This window comes from Necator americanus, chromosome X (genome assembly GCF_031761385.1).
Source record: "Necator americanus strain Aroian chromosome X, whole genome shotgun sequence".
Taxonomy (NCBI): Eukaryota; Metazoa; Nematoda; class Chromadorea; order Rhabditida; family Ancylostomatidae; genus Necator; species Necator americanus.
In genome coordinates this window covers 8438184-8453396 of record NC_087376.1, presented here as the reverse complement: position 1 = coordinate 8453396, position 15213 = coordinate 8438184, and the positions used below count along the sequence as shown (strand labels likewise).

The 15213-nt window shown below is 37.2% G+C and overlaps 1 protein-coding gene across 2 annotated transcripts; it reads left to right on the top strand.

The window, feature by feature from the left end:
* Positions 1 to 1368: 1368 nt before the first annotated feature.
* RB195_021854 (uncharacterized protein) lies at positions 1369 to 15156 on the top strand (the record flags this gene model as incomplete). 2 transcript variants are annotated; one of them, XM_064208771.1, is made up of 8 exons in its annotated part: positions 1369 to 1416; positions 1550 to 1733; positions 6749 to 6903; positions 12389 to 12485; positions 14027 to 14088; positions 14310 to 14423; positions 14506 to 14580; positions 14751 to 14798. In XM_064208771.1, 8 exons carry the CDS (start codon positions 1369 to 1371, stop codon positions 14796 to 14798), a joined length of 783 nt encoding a protein of 260 aa, XP_064064653.1. The 2 variants fall into 2 exon arrangements, with proteins under 2 accessions (XP_064064653.1, XP_064064652.1); XM_064208772.1 differs by lacking the exons at positions 1369 to 1416; positions 1550 to 1733; positions 12389 to 12485; positions 14027 to 14088 and adding exons at positions 14945 to 15051; positions 15106 to 15156 and having other exon boundaries at positions 6784 to 6903; positions 14751 to 14778.
* Between the last annotated feature and the right edge of the window lie 57 nt (positions 15157 to 15213).

The following is a 15213-nucleotide window of genomic DNA, read 5'->3' as shown; positions in this document are numbered from 1 at the left end:
TGACTCCTGCAACCCCGTCCTACCTGGCGCTACCGTACCAGGCTTTCCTCCGGAATCAGGAGACTCTTTTCTATTACTGTGTTTTGCTTAAAAATTTTAAAACCCATGGGCAGGTTGCAAGCCTCTAGTCCCATGAGTTTCTGGGAGAACTTTCGTTCTCCCGGTGTGGACATGTGGAGCTTATTTGTTGGAGGCGACTCCAAACCGCCTCCCTTGCACCTCCCAGTCACTTGATTGCAGGCTTTTGGCCGGACCGACGTGCGGGATACAAGGATGTCATGAGTCAGTCCTGGCTCAACAAAAACAGGGAGTCCATCCCCTGAATCCACCTGCGTCTCTGGGCAAGCGCAAGGTCGCTTTTGGTCCGCGATTAGCCCCCTATCCGCCACCCGGGGACGCGCCACGTAGCCTCGCGACTAACCGGCTGTGATCCCTCTAGTGAGGGAGATCAATGATACTAATCACAAAATACATCACTTTGATGATTTGCGCTGATTCTGCCTTCTTTTTCTGCATTTATCCTGTCAAGGTATTCTAAGTAGGTGCGAACTCCTTGAACTTTAGGTACAACCTTGAGTTCAAGGAGTTCGGCAAAAACCTGATTGTGCAGGTCCTGATTCGAGGGTATTCGAATGCACTGATTGTGATACGATGCACTATGCCATCAGGCAATTATCGTATAATTAAATTCTTCATTTGTTTGAAGTGATTTCAAGTTTCTAGAGTTCTTTTGCAAAAAGTTTCTTCTGCAAAAATTTGACTCAGCCGGGTGTCGAACCTATGAAGTCTCATTTTTACATTGTCAACACATTGTATATTTTCAAAACAGAATGTTGGAGCATCCATGCTCTCCTACACCTGAAAATAAATCTAATACTTCACAATTTATGTAATTATTTAGTATTGTTATTGTAATGTTTTATAATGTATGTAATCATCTAATACTACGTAACATTTTTTCCTGGTTATCATGTTATCCTTCATTTATGCTTCTTCGAAGCTTGCTTGCACAAGAGAACCGATTGTAAATAAAACTTGTTACTGATGTTAGTCATTTCAGCATTCATTTTCGTCTTAACAGTAAGGGACCTCGCGAGCAACAGAGGTGCTGCGAACTGCTAGAAAAGGTCCCTTGGGATTGCAGATGTTATTTCATTCTGGTTTCTTCAAGCAGAATTTGAATAATGAGGTTCTTTGCTGGATATTCAGACAAAGAGTGTTCAGAACAGAATCGAACTGTAGATTTGAGCCCACTGTGCACAATTAACTAACCACTACGCCCATTTCCATTAATCCCTACTTGGTAATTTATAAAAATTGCAGATACTACGTGTCATGTTATTTTGTGTGTATTTTTTCTCATGTCGTATGTCATACACCATTACGACCATTTCTGGTCGTTGGCTGTCAATGCTTGTAAGCTGGCATGATGAGAATAGATAACAACAAATTTGCCTCTGCTGCGATCTCAGTGCTATAATTTTTTACATAAGAAAAATTGTTATGTTATGTTATTTTAACTGTATATGAAATTTCTGTTGGTTTTCAGGACTTTCTTGTAACGAGGAAGCGGTTGACTTTGCGCCCATGTTATCCACTAACACCAGGAGCGAATGGATGTCATCGGCGCAAAGTCAACCGTGTCCTCGTTACAAGAAAATCCATTTGTGCTGATGATAACCACAAAGCGAGCAGCCGGCTTTTTTCGTTGAAGCTGGCACCTAACCTTGAAGGTACGTTGTAGGTAACATATTGGTTCTTAAATACGATATGAAAAATGGACATACGAGGACATTTCAGGCTTCACCTACATGAAGCTTACAAGTGACATGACGTGTCGTCCGTGAAACTGTGTGAAAAAAGTAACTGTGAAGTAGAAATATACCTTAAATAGTACCACAAATACGTACTAAGGTATAGGACAAAAGTTCGATGGTTCGGTACCGTCCTACTGTCAACCAATCCTCTCATCTCTTCGGTGTCTCCAGGACCTCAACGATCACGAACTGGTGCAAAACGGGTTCGCCCATGCCAAGCGGATTGTTAGAGACAGAGAAGTTACTTTTACTTACTTTTTATGGAAATTAGTGAGTTTACAAGAGTGTTGTGGCCAAAATTATATCTTAGATTGCAACTTCTTAATAAGGACGTCTCGTACTCTGTCTACCTGCAGCCACAGATAGAGCGATAATGCTTTTAGTCACCTCTTATCAGAAAAATATACTGCTGTTATAAACACGTCCTTGATATATTCGTGTCTAGATTACAAGTCTAGAATAACCATGCCTGAGCAAAAACTGTTATCTCTAGGCCCTCTCCTCAGCTTATAACCTGATAAGAAATAAATTCCGTACGAGAGTGAGGATCCAGCTTCAAGAGAAACTCTAAGGATATTGTAGTAAAGAGAAATGAGTGACGCAACTTGCTGTTTTCTAAGAGGTGGAATTTATGTAAAGAGGAAACGAGGTAATTATTTGCTTTAGAATTAGATTTTTATAAACTTAGTTAGAAAATTATTGCTTTCTTTTTAAAATATCACGAACGGCATCTTATTCATTTTTAAAATGTGGCGTATATGGAGAGAAACGTGTACAAATACGTAGGCGTCGCGTGCAAGAACGTACGCGTTGCGTTCTGGTGATTGAACGCATTTTACGCCAACTATATCAATGCGTCATAGTTACGAAGAATCTCTTAGATGCAAAAGAAGGGCCTGGCTTGTGAGCTGTGGTGGAATGGAGATTTCCAAAAGATTTACAGCTATAATATTGAAGTGAAATTTTTTGGCTTAAATGCTCATTGAAGAGACCTGTAAAAAATACCACATGTATTTTTTGTCCTAATTCTAAGGAGAAGACTAACATTGTCTGGCAAAAACAGGACCTGCTAACTAAAAATTAAACTAAGACCTGAAACATTTGTCTCTGGATATAAGAAATGTATGGAGTTTGTTCAAATCTGAGATAGCTCTGCTAAACGTATACTTGAAACGAGAAACATGGTAGTGTGTCGAATTTCGAAATATGGACACGAGAACTTTTCGAACTGCTGGAAAAATCCATTTGTCTAGAAATGTCTAACTTGTGACGTGAATGATTCGTTAGGAATCAGAGCCTAAGGCATCCAACGGTGTTATCAGATGATCGAGTGAAAATCCAGGCTGTCATTGTTCTTCACTAGACTGATAGGTAGCGTAAGGAAAGGAGTGTACCTTACTGGTTCAAAGAACAAAATTTAGATATTTTATATCTTTTTGATTTTATAGATTTCGATTTAAATTTGAACTGTATGTAGAATATTGCTCCATAGTTGGGTTTACAATAATGATTAAAGCCTCTTGACTTAGTCTAATATTGATGAATGCACCTCAATAAGACATTTTGTAGTGAGTAGTATAAGTAATGTGAAGAAACAAGAGCGAAATTTTTCGAATTTGTCACCATAAAAAGAAATGTCTCTCAATCACAAAGGAATCTTCACCTATTCGAGGCCATTGTTTGATTTGGCTCTTTACCTCACAACATGTGAGTAACAGCGGCTAAAAAATCGCGTCCTATCCTGAGGTACAGAGAGCACACTTACTCCCAACCATTAGAAAAGTAAACTAAAGATTTACTTTGTTGCTTGGATGACACGTTTCTGCTAATATAGAGCACGTTCCTTTTCAGTCTTTCAGAGTCTGAAGAATGGAAAATCACTGGAAGTTTAATCAGGAGTAAGGACCCCACAGACCTAGGGTACAACTCATTTAAAAACATTATGAATTCAAATAGGCAAAAAATCCTGAAGCAAGGGAATTTTGCGGTATAATGTAATTTAAATACAAGTGATAGCTGTAATCAAGGAGGAAAGCATTGATGCTGCGAATTTTATCAACATTGCGTTGCTTACGCATTTACACTGAATTAAAAAGAGCTTAAAGACATCATCACGAATCTGAGGTGGTACGGATTTCAGGTGGAGTATTCGTATACAGGATCGTAGGTTATGGAGAGGGGTGTGATTCCGTCCATTTCTTCCTAATTGCCGTAAAAAAAACAGCGCGGAGGATGCGGCGCCGCACAGGGCTGGGGCGCTCCAATCGAACTCCTTGTAGAAAATAGTGCGCCGGAACGCTCGAAAGCCGAAAAGCCGTATCTTCAGGGCCGTTTTCAACGGCAACCAGGAAGAAATGAATGGAATCACCTCCTCTCCTTAATCAACGATCCCGTATACGAATACTCCACCGAAAATCCGTACCTCTCCAGATTCGTGAGATCATGCCTTTAAGCAAAATGAAATTGCTGTTCTGTTTCGAATTTTCTGAATGAAAAGGATTCTTGATCATATAAAGAAAGCGTTTGAATCCTCTTGGCGCGAAGCCTGTTTTAAGTGGACAATTTTTCGTTCCTGAGCAAGCGTTTTGAATTCAATGTTCAAATTCAAGCTCCTATTTTGTTTCAATCACCTTTGGGATGTATGTATTAATAGAAATAATAAATAGTCAATCGAGTAAATCACTATAATTGCTACATTGAAGGAGGTTGCTCAAAGTTTTGCGCCACATCCTTCTTGTCAAGTGTTTTGGAATTGTGTTTGATTAGTTTCATTCATTTATTTTCATTGATGTTCTTGAAACATTCACTCATACCTGGTAGAAGTCTTCAGAATGGTTTTTTTTCTAAACAGTTTGGAGAGACCTTTTAAATGTGGACCTCCAGAAAAAAACCTTTAGGAAGCATTCAACGAAATATATACGTATAATGCTCAAAAATAAAAAAGGCCGGTTACACGTTCGTAAACCTCAAACGATTCTGAATTGAAGTGAACGTAGGGGCGCATTCCAGGCGGATTGATTAACGTCTGAAACTTTAAACTTTAAATCTTTAATGCTCAAAAATATTAAAGCAATGTTTTAGGTCTTCAATTAGAACTGAATCTTTTATTGCATAGCTTATTGGATATGTTAAGAAATTCAAAATAAAGATACACAAGGAAATCATATTTTTTCAACCAGAAATACACCAACATTCTGTTGAGGTAGAAATTCTTTCGTGTGTTAGTAAAAAAGCGTCAATAACATCGGAATGACACGACTTTTCACTCAATTTCTCTCCCTTTACTTTCTACATTTTCCCTTCTTTTTTTTGTAATATTCTTGTACATTTTTTTCTCATTTTTACAATGTTTCATATATAGAGCATATTAGCATTTGTATACTTGTGTTTATATACGTTTCTTTCGATACCACTCACTTGAAGTAATATGAAGTCTCATAGTGATAAAATGACAAACATTTGGTAGCTGGTGAATTCAGTAAACAAATAGGGCACATACTTTCCTATAACAGTTTTCCTTTCAAAAGCACATAAAAATTAACGTCTGAAAAAAATCCATAGTCCATAGTTTCAAATCATTTTGTAATGGATAGAAATGCTCGACTAAATTTTGTATGTAAAATTTAGAGAAAAATATTGTATAGAGAAATTTATAGAAGTGGTTCAAGTAATTATATTGATATCGTTGATTGTTTTCTGTACAAATGAATTCTGTGCTGATTGATTGTGATCGGGTTAGAAGCGTTTACGGCTGGTCTTGTCAAACACGGGTGTTTCTCCTCAATGCGCCATAAATTGTTTAATGACACGACTCGATACTGTCATCACCTTGACTTTAATATACTGTTCTGTTCCAGTAGCATGATTCGCCACGTTCGATTATACTTAACCACGCTTTTCCCTTTTTTCCTTGATCTTTTATCCACTTCTGCCTCTTCATAAAATTCTAATACACAAAGTTCATTTTGTGATGAACGTGAAAGCAAATTTCCATGCTACTGACGTAAAATTTTCGCATTTTTGACTCCACATCACGCTATGAAGAAAAAAAGTCAGGAATACCATATAAGAAAAATTACATTACATTTGAAAGTCTAGATTCATTGAGAATTCCAATTAAAACAAAATGTGAAACGTTCAAGGCTCCTAGCGATTTAATTTTTCAGCAAAGATGAAAACGACAACAGAGTACTACATTCCTCTATAAAAACAATTATAAGCGATCCTGAAAGCATGCAATTTAAAAGACTACAAATTGATTTTCAATAAAATTATTTCAGATTGAAAAAAAACTTACGGATTTAGATCACTTGTGCTGTAATTGGATTGGTGAAGATTTCCAGTAGTCTGCTCTCCTTAGGATCCTCTGAATAGACTAATTTGTAGAGATTAAAAAACTGTAAATTGTGAACATGATCAAAGTAATGCTTCATGGTTCCTTTCTTCCTGTTTGAAGACTATTTTAATTCGGAAAATTGTCTCACTGCTTAGAGAAAGAGTCATCGTTAGGACTGGGTTATCACCACTTTCAGCATTGACATGTCGACATTTTTCGTTTTTTTCACGTTGATTCTACGATTTTTTTTTCATAAAATTAACAATAAGAAACGATGGATGTGACCTTCAGTTGTGTTGGATCGTGTAATTTGATTCGACCCGGCGGTAGGGTGCGAAATCGTTGACGGTGGGTACCTACGTCCCGTTTACGACTACGATAACCCCCCGTGCATATGCTTTGAGGTAGCCGGCGACATTAGGTGGGACAACGCATAGCATTGAGGATTGTGCAAAATAAACACCTCATTCTCGTTTGTAAATCATTCTTCCTCTTATCCTCCTTTTCCTCTCTTACGGAATTACTTAATTAACTTGTTACGAACACTTTCCATTTGTTTATAGAAATACTCGAAATATGTTGTTTTGCTATTCAGTTCTATTGGAAAAAAGAGATGATTTTAAGGAGCATATGTCCAGCAAACCAGGAACGTCGAGTCAAACTACATGTGCAGACGAGGAGAAAAAGTCTAGACTACTCCATGAGGCCCTTACAAAAGCTAGCGCTGTTCGTGCAAGCAAAAGGATGCAGGTAATTCCATGGATTACCGTTTGAAGCAATAAACTCACACATGATTTATTCTCTAATTTGAAATATTACGCTCGTCGTTTTTAAATTTTCTTGTACTGACGATTGCGTGAACGTACAATGTATTTGCGCTTTCGTAAATCCAAGGAACAAAAAAGAAGGCTGTGTTACTTGTTACTTTAAGGGATCTGAAGATATCCAAATGTTAATCTTTCGTTCTTAATTCGATTTGAACTTCAATAAAAATTATAACAAGTTCTGGTTATAATTTCTTAGGTCAGAAAGGTCTCTTACGTCCTCCTCCCTTGAATGGATACTTCCTGAGAGTATTTTATATTCGATTGTTATGGTTGTTAAAATATGGAACACACAATAAAGGACAATAAAAGGTGCTGGATTCTCGAAATTCTCTTACAGAAACAGGTTAATTGTTCATGTACTATCTTCTGAATAAATAACTATTCTCGTTTTGTTCTTTTTGAAAAAAAGTAAGCAAGCATTCATTCATTCATTCAGTATTCATTCAAATCGATAAGCACTAGTGTTTGCTTTACCAGCACTTAATAAATCTCATAAAGTGATGGCGTTATCGTAAGCGCTCAGCAACGACCAGGTCAACATACCTCTATATGATGGTCTCGTAACTTCAAAATTATTCTTTTTTTTAACGTAACTCTTTATTGATTTGCTTGAGCTGTAGCCAGCATTGCTATTGATCTTCTCAAAGATCAATACCAATTCTGGCTACAGCTGAAGGAAATCAATAAAAAGTTAAGTATTCAGTATGCCATGATTCAAGAACAGTCGAATATCGACAGTATTCATGTTTAATTTTCTTTCTCGATATTTTATTTATTACATATGTTTGATATTGTTCTGTAGCTTTACACATTTTATGCGAACGCGAATGAACCAGAAGTCAGCCATGTGATCATGAAAAACCACAAATGCTGTTTGCTCGCAATCACTTCACGTTTACAAATTATAATTTTATATTTTTTAGAACTATTTATTCGTCACCTCCGCGTCAATTCCACTCTACAAATGAGTTTCTTGTACCTTTTTATGCAAAGAAAAGAGTACTAAAATAATAATATAAAGTACGAATAATTAATAAATAAATATAGTTTTATTTATATAAATATGATATAATATAGATGCATTGTAATACAATATAAATATAGATATAGTAAATGCAAGATTCACCAGACTTTTATTGTCTTGCTGTAGTTATTAATAAACCTCAGTAAGAAACTGAGTTAATACACCATAGTATTCCTGAGCTCATCGACAATTAATGGGAAATTCGCCACAAGTTCACCGAAACCTTTAAAGTTATACGGGCTTCATATGAGATGTTAAAGTTCCTGTATTCATTCTCAATTCTGTCTGATTATGGATCTTGAAAAGCTAAAGTCAGATGTGAATATGTTCAACCGCGTTGCCGCGACGTGTCTGCCGCAACGCACGCTCTTTCTCTGACATTTGACACACACGCGATATCTCTCGCCTCTCCCTACCCCAATCGATGACGCAGCGCTCTCGTCGACTGCATTCGCCCCCTAACTATCTTTCTATTTCTTCCATTGTCTTTTTTCTATAATCTCACCTTTTCAAGAATCCTTTCGTCTTACCTTTCATGTCAAAATTAACTGCAACACTTATTCTAATTCAGTATAGCGCTATTAATATTTTTCAAATAGTACCATTTCTACCAGTCAATATCCATAGAATATAGATACTATACTAAAAAATAGAATACAATAGATAGGTAGATGTGTACGGTAAGAATGAGAAGCAATATAATGTAGAATTAGAAAAATATTAATTGATCAAGTTTGTATTACAACAATGAAAGATTCCATATTGCCCATTGTTGTGTCATTGCAAATGTTATTTCCGTTTTATTATTATTGTTATTTTTATTATTGTGGTTATTTAGCAACGCGAGCAGTGCAAGTGACAAATACATAAGGTGAGCACGGTAACGCTGAGTATAGACCGTCATGGATTTTCGTTATCTCATATTTTCGTTTATGCACGCGAAAAAGATGAGTTTTGAGAAATTCATCTTTGTAAAGTTTTCCCCGTCTCACTGCCGACATGTATTCTTGTCGTTTTCTCCTTGTCGATTTTGACTCCGATATCTCTTCGTGTTACGAAGTAAAGCATTAAAATAAATACCTCTTCCTCCGTCCCTCAAAATTACCGCATATCTACTGTAATAGCATATCGTACATGTTACCACCAACCTACCGCGGAACAACGGTTACAGTAGAATTGTCAACTTTTTCTAAAGCGAAAGGAGATTCGCTCTGCACGTTGTTGTTGGTGCTCTTGCTGTGCTTGAATTTTGACAAACAAATTTACCCAAGACTTGAATGTCGCAGAATCCTAACAGCTGATAAAAAGTATTTTAACATTCTCTGAAAAAAGAGGATATCACTGGAGAATTTCTATCAACCTGACTCCTAGGTGAGCAGGGTGAATTTCTACAGTTAATTTAGTACGGCGGTCCATAAAAAACAAGTGTTGTGGTAAGGATAAAGGATAAAGTGTGTCGCGTCAATCAATCCGCTTTGGATGCGCAACGCGTTCACTTCAATTCAAAATCGTTTGAGGTTTACGAACGTGTGATCCGCCCATACAATGACTTGCGGGGGCTAGCTGATGTTTCAGGGCAGTGTTTTTATCCTCCCAGACAAGTCTGGTACCAGTTTATTGACCCCGGAGGGATGAAAGGCTTGGTGAGCACTAGGGCGGATTCGAACCTCCGGTCCATCGTGCAAGAAGCGGAATCTCTTACCGCTACACCACACCCGCCCCAGGAGCTATTTCTATTTATTTATTTATTCATTCATTTATTCAAACGTAAAGAAGCTCTGTGAACTAACATTAAGTTCAGATCCGTTCGCAGAACATGATTAATTAGAAGCAACAGTTTCCTTCAATTTTTTGAAATTATTTTATCAATGTGCTCTCTTTCTATAATCATCCGCCGATTTTCTTCAGGCCATTTTGAAGGATATGAACAGGATAATAGATGAATTTAGAATTTTAGTGCGCTTTTAGCACAATCATCACTAATTATTGCAAACATCTGAGTTTCTTTCTACACTGTTTATTGTTTTTCTTAATTTTAAGAATTGCTTTCTCATCACTAGAACTGTGCTCTATGAAATTAACTGTGGTGGGTATATTAAAAAATAAGGGGAAAAAAGAGCGAACTATTTAATATTAAATTTTCCTAGCAGATTTTAAATTCTTGAACAATGAAATGTTTTGATGTCCAGAAAAAGTCAGATTTTTTTTTGGAATGGTCACACAAAGCAATTGTGTGGTCGTCTCTTGGTAGTTTTTGTTCGGCAATTTTGCGAATTAATTTCCTTTCAAATATGTAATCAACTGCGAAGATATTTATCAATTTCTTTTAGCCTTGTTGGTTAGCGATAAAGCAATCACTACAGCTATTTTTATTGTCTAAGATAGTCCCACAACTCTTGGGGACCTTTTGTTTATTTTCGCAAAGAAAAGAAAGCTCTCAAACTGAAATTCACTAAATCCTTCATTTGACCTTTAACATTTTTAGCTCTTATTCAATATCTCAATTAGGTGTCGCGAATTTCTTACTGGTCAAAGAAACAGTTCAAACAAGTGGAAAAACTAATCGATTTTTTGAGGGCTAGATATTCCCTTTAGAAAAAAAATTCTAAAAAAAAACCCTCTGGCCAGTCTAATCACATTTTCGTTGAGAGATAAACTTTTTTCTATGATTGCTATCGACAATAAAGGAACTATGTATATATTTTTGCTTGTCACAAACGGTCACTTCTCTCAGTTTCTCCTCAATCATCTTTCATCGCAGTAACATTATTCTGATAAGAAATCGAAGTGCTTTTTCAGTGTTTTTACTGTTTATCTGCAGAATTGTAACTGCATTCAGCTACAATTCTGCAGATAAACGGTAGAAACACTTCTGAATGCTGTAGCATACAAGTATGTAGAAATCCAATGAAGAACATTCCATATGAAGAGATCAATCAATAATAATAGACAGTACGTGACGTTCTGGAAAGTTTCCGTCGATCAGTTTCCTAGCGGTAAATAGGATACCGAACGTTGTTTGCAAGGATCACAGGTCAACTGGAACACCTCTCTTACAATTCCAGAAATCAGATTGATCGTTAGCACCAACAACTATAACTCTACATACCTAATGAAACAATCATTTCCACCCGTCTATGTGATGAAATAAAAGCGCCTCTGTTGTGAATTTCATCACATGTACTGGTGTAAAGAGGTGCTTCGTCGTTGAAAATAGAACAGAACAAATAGTCCATGTGCTTCTGACCTATCTGATTTGTGAATTTTCACGAGTTTTTTTTTGAAATTTTTGCAGGGACATTTGCAAAATACTAAAAAAAATACAACATACTGAGAATACGTACATACTCATCTATTATAGGAGAGAGTTGAAAATTTCTTTGGACACTGCCTCTAAGCATTGGATGTAAAATGAATGCAGTTTACTGCAGAATCGTTTTTCTGGCTATTTAGACTATAGAACTCTCTGATTTGGACATCTTCATTTAAAAACCATCTGATACATTTAGCTGGATAAACGAGTGCTACAATACTCTGCATGAACACTGGAAAACCGACGGTGAGTAAAGTAAATAAGTAAAACAATAAAACCGTCGCTTGCTCATAACTGCTCATAAAATGGAAACTTCAGGACAACTTATATATCATTAGATACATTAGATAACAATTTCTTGCTGTTCTGACCAAATGTGAAAAATTGAGTAGACGAAGACTTTTTCAGCTATAACCTTAGGCTATGTTAGGTACCAGTTATTGCTTTTTGGAGCATATTTGGCGTCATTTTGCTCCTTTCTCAACAATATATCGGTTTTTGTGTAGATCTCAAAGAAAGGAATCTAATGATATATAAGTTGTTCTGAAGTTTCCATTGCATGAGCAGTTATGAGCAAGCGACGGTGGCCGACGGTGCCGCACCGTCACTCACCGTCGATTTTCCAATGTTCATGCAGAGTATTGTAGTGTGGATATGTAAGTGTGGCCTTGATATATTGCTGCCCAATGCAGAAATGTCAGTGCTTAAATTTTCATGCTTAAAATGCATGAGATTGAGGAAAACACTTTGAGGAAATTGTCATTCTTTTTTCTTTATTTTTGTATTCATCATGCAATGAGAGTTAGTCAACGATGCAGTCACCATTGCTAGTTACTACAGCGTTCTACTTAGACAGCAAGTCTGCAGCCCCTTTTTCCCAGAAAGTTCTTTCTCCCGGAGGGGGTTGGAAGTTGAAGAATTCGGCGACCGCACTAGTAACGCTTGCAAATTTGACGAAGGTTTTTTTTTAGCAAAGTGACCCCGTAGTGGGCAAAACAAGGGGACAGTCATAGACACGTAAGGCAAACGAGTACGTTTGTTGGGATACTGCGTACGAGCCCAGCTCTCCAGTTTCCTTTGCAACATGTTGCCAAGGGTTACCATAGACGAGAAACACCGAAGCTCGTCTCGGATGCTTTCCTCGAACAGCTTCCACTGGTTTCTGAAAGTGAGTAGCGTAGACGACAGCAGTGAACGTGCGGCCTTGCTGAAGCCGGTCAAAGTGGGCTTCCACAGTGTAGAGTTGTCCGAATCAAGGAGTCCCTTCGAAATCCTTGTCTACTTTTTCAAAGCGAGTGAACTGGCGATAGATGGTGCGAGTTGTAGTTAACCACTTCGAAATTCGTGGTTTATTTTCCTGACTTTATCAAAGAATGCCGTGCGACGACATCGTTCGTGGAAAACAATGGCTCGAAGGTGCTCTTTTGAAATTGACATCATGATTGAAATCCAGGGAAGAGTCCCGTCTTTATTTACATTTCTCGAGAAATCTTCATGAATATTCTACAACTACCACAGGATACATCATTATTGATCAATGCTTCGGAATTCTGATCTGCTCATTTTTTTCTCAAATCTCTTCCTTTAGTCTAATGTATTTCTAAGCGTATCAGCTCTAGATAGAGGGAACAGCTGGGTCCACTTATGTCATCATTACATTAAGTTACACCACAAAACCAATCATTCTTGGATAGTACGACTGGAAAACGTGGAGACTGATGGTTCTTTTTGCATTGTATTTACATATCTTCCGTGGACGAACATAGTGGGCACGAGGTACCGTTATTTGGGACCTGTTACCAGTATAATTTCTGGACGGATCAGCATTTTTAACATTTGTTGAAGAATTTCTCCAATGCTGTTTTTCTGTGTGCTCCTCTTAGTTTGACGTCAGTTGTGTAGTGAAGTTTGTTTATCTACACTTATCCCACTATTGATACGGAAAATCACTTTTTGATGAGATGATTACGGTTAAAAAACATATAATCTTATGAAAGGATAAAAAAAATAAAGTCACTGGCGTATCAATCCACTTGGGATGCACCAACGAGTTTTACTGCAACTCAACAATCGTTGTGGTTTTTGGGATGCGGGTTGGCCTATACAACGACTTCCGGGGGCCAAGCGGTGATCAAGTCAGTATTTTTATCCTCCCAGACAGGTCTGGTGCCAATTTATCGATCCTGGAGGGATGAAAGACTTGGATGGGAACAGGGCGGTTTCGAACCATCAACCGTGTAGCTACAGCATATAACAAACTCAGTGCATTAAATAGGCTTCTAGATTATAATTCACCATCTTATAAGCCAAATTATAACCTTTAAAAATTGAAATTTTAACTCATAAGGAAATTTCTCCTTCAACACTCGGAGTGATCTCTAACTACATCGAACTTTCTTTTCGAAAGTAAATGCGAAGAATAGTACTGGGATTAACATACAACATGAGAAAAATGCAGAATGATCGCCATTTCGTTGCTGTTGGAAGGTCATCATCGTTTTTTTTTTCGCAAAATAAAAAAAAAGAAACTATTCTTTTGGTAGTAAAACTAAAGTAAAAATTCTTCATAGATATACTATTAGAAATTTTGAGAAGCAGACTTGAGTTCTGCAATGTCTGAATTCATGATTTAATGGGAAGGCAAAAACAAAGTGCATAGCGTTTGCGCAATCCCTTTGGAACCCACCAATGCATTCAACCTCTATTCAGAATCATGGATGTATGAACGTTTATGCCACCTCTACAATGACCTGCAACGACTTGCTGTAAAAGTCAGTATCCTCATCCTTTCAGAATAGTTCTGATCGCAAATTATTTAATACGGAGAGATGAAATGCTTAACTTTCCTTGAGCGATGTGACTGAACAAACGCGAACTGCGCTACATCTGCCCACAATTAATTTTTAGGATATGTTGTTAAATTCTAGTAATTTCTTTAATATGAGGTTCTTTATCGATTTATGTCCACATCATAAACTTTTCAATTTCTAAGGCAATGCAATCGTACGGCACAACAATTTGTTTGGAACCAGAATCGTCATCAACCTCATCGCAGCTTACGGATGTTGAACTCATCAAATGTCACCCTCTAATGCCAGTACTTCAGGTTGTTGAGAAATAATATCACAATTTATTGCAATAAGAAAACGGAATCCTATCAATAGTCTCTTCACAACGATCCTATTCAGTTATTGTGCGAAAAATGCGGTGATGCAACACATACAATGCAACCGAGAGCTTTTCAAATGAACGACGTTTGTCAGGTGGGCCTTTCCAATAATCCAATAATCTAGGCAATATAGGGGAATGTGCCTGTGATTTATCACAAAAACAAAGAGATGAGCTATTGTCTACCGTAACTGACAAGGGTTTCAACATATACAGAAATTTTTCTTTGTAAAATATTCTCTTCAATTCTCCGTTATTTTTATAGGAAAAAGGCCAGGATAGCGATGACAACAGTGAGAGCAAGAGATGTTGAGAAGCTAGCTGAAAGTAAATGCAGAAAGTCAGGGAAAATACCTAAATAACTAATGGATAACGTGGATCTCTCCACTCAGGAAAAGTCGTGATTTCAATATTATTTACTTGCTGAGTAGATACTATAAATCTCACGACTTGTTCAAGAGCAGCAGTATTGGCTCGTGAGGATAAGCACGAAACAAACCTTTGCTGGACTCATTGTCGTAATTTCCATCGACAGTATTCATATTGCGTTGAAAATCGTATTGCGGGTAAGCACCAGATTGCTGAAAGATTTCAGATCTCAAAAAAATTCAGATTTACAGGAAAACTCGGGTATTCCTTATGTTCGATGGAGATCTTCTGAAATTTCGTAGAATTTCTTCAGCCAGCTAGGACGTCCGACTAATATTATTTACATGGGTGTAGATTAT